Genomic DNA, 1,328 nt, shown 5'->3' with positions numbered 1-1,328 from the left:
GCAGATGCTGGGGAGTATTCGTGTGTGTGCGGGCAGGAGAGGACATCAGCCACGTTGACCGTCAGGGGTAAAGACCGTGTGTGGCCACATGGAGTGCATGGGTTCCTGTCCTTGTCTGTGTGTCTTGCATCTTCACTGGCTCTCAGAGGCCCTCCCCTACTCTGTCCTGTCTGCTCGCCTGTCCATGTCTTTGGTTACTGACCTCCATCCTCAGGACCTCACGGGGCCCATCCTGGTGGTAGGGACAATTCCCAACTCATGTCCCTCTCCCACCTCACCCCAGTCTGCCCAGCTTTTCCGTCTTCAGTGTGTCCTGCTGTCTGTTGGGATGCCCATTGGGAGGCTGATCCTGTGCCTACCCTTCAGCCCCACAGGTGGTATTCAGGGAGCCGCTCCAGAGCCTGCAGGCTGAGGAGGGCACCTCAGTCACGCTGCGGTGTGAGCTGTCCCAGCCCAATGCCGCCGTGGTCTGGAGCAAGGGAGGCCTGGAGTTGCAGGCTGATGGGCGCAGGGAGCCTCGGCAGCGGGGCCCCACGGTGGAGCTTGTCCTGCGGGACCTGCGCCGGGAGGACTCGGGAGAATACACATGTGCCTGTGGACCCCAGGCCACCAGTGTCACCCTCACTGTTACAGGTGGGCCCCAAGGCAAGACCTGTCACATGGGCGGGTCTCCTGTGCTTTGGGCGCAGCGCCGCACTGGGCATTGCAAGGGGGACCTGGGCTCTGTGGGCATGTCAGGCCTGGCAGGAGGCTCAGCTCTCACTATCCCCAGCCTGGTAGCTGAGACCCTGAGGTGACCCCCAGTGCTCACAGCCACACCCCTGTGGTTCCCTCCACCGTCATGCCCCTGTGGTTCACCCCTGCACCACATGGCCACACCCCTGCAGTTCCCCTCCTGCACTCCGTAGCTTTGTTCCTGTGGTTCCCCTCTGCACCCGTAGTCGCTCCCCTGCAGGACTCACCCCAGTCCTGTAGCTGTGCCCCTGAAGGTCCCACTTGAAACCCCTGCAGTTCTCCTCTGCACCGTGTAGCCACGCCCCTGAGGTTCCTCACTGCACCCAGTAACCACGCCCCTGCACCTGTAGCCACGCCCCTGAGGTTCCCTTCTGCACCCAGTAGCCACGCCCCTGCGGTTCCCCTCTGCACCCAGTAGCCACGCCCCTGAGGCGCCTCACTGCACCCGGTAACCACGCCCCTGCACCCGTAGCCACGCCCCTGAGGTGCCTCACTGCACCCAGTAGTCACGCCCCCGGATCCATAGCCATGCCCCTGCGGTTCCCCTCTGCACCCAGTAGCCACGCCCCTGCGGTTCCCCTCTGCACCCAGTA

General features: G+C 63.8%; 1 protein-coding gene across 1 annotated transcript in view; it reads left to right on the top strand.

Annotated features, from left to right (window-relative positions):
- Positions 1-1,328, top strand: part of OBSCN (obscurin, cytoskeletal calmodulin and titin-interacting RhoGEF) — a 113,388-nt gene that overhangs the window by 58,402 nt on the left and 53,658 nt on the right. The window contains exon 27 of the mRNA XM_044917033.1: positions 367-633. Within this exon, the coding sequence (XP_044772968.1) occupies positions 367-633 (267 nt within the window). The remainder of the gene's footprint in view (positions 1-366; positions 634-1,328) is intronic.

Source organism: Neomonachus schauinslandi, chromosome 7 (genome assembly GCF_002201575.2).
Source record: "Neomonachus schauinslandi chromosome 7, ASM220157v2, whole genome shotgun sequence".
NCBI classification, from domain to species: Eukaryota; Metazoa; Chordata; class Mammalia; order Carnivora; family Phocidae; genus Neomonachus; species Neomonachus schauinslandi.
The sequence above is the reverse complement of the archived record's forward strand: the minus strand, read 5'-3'. Positions and strand labels throughout refer to the sequence as shown.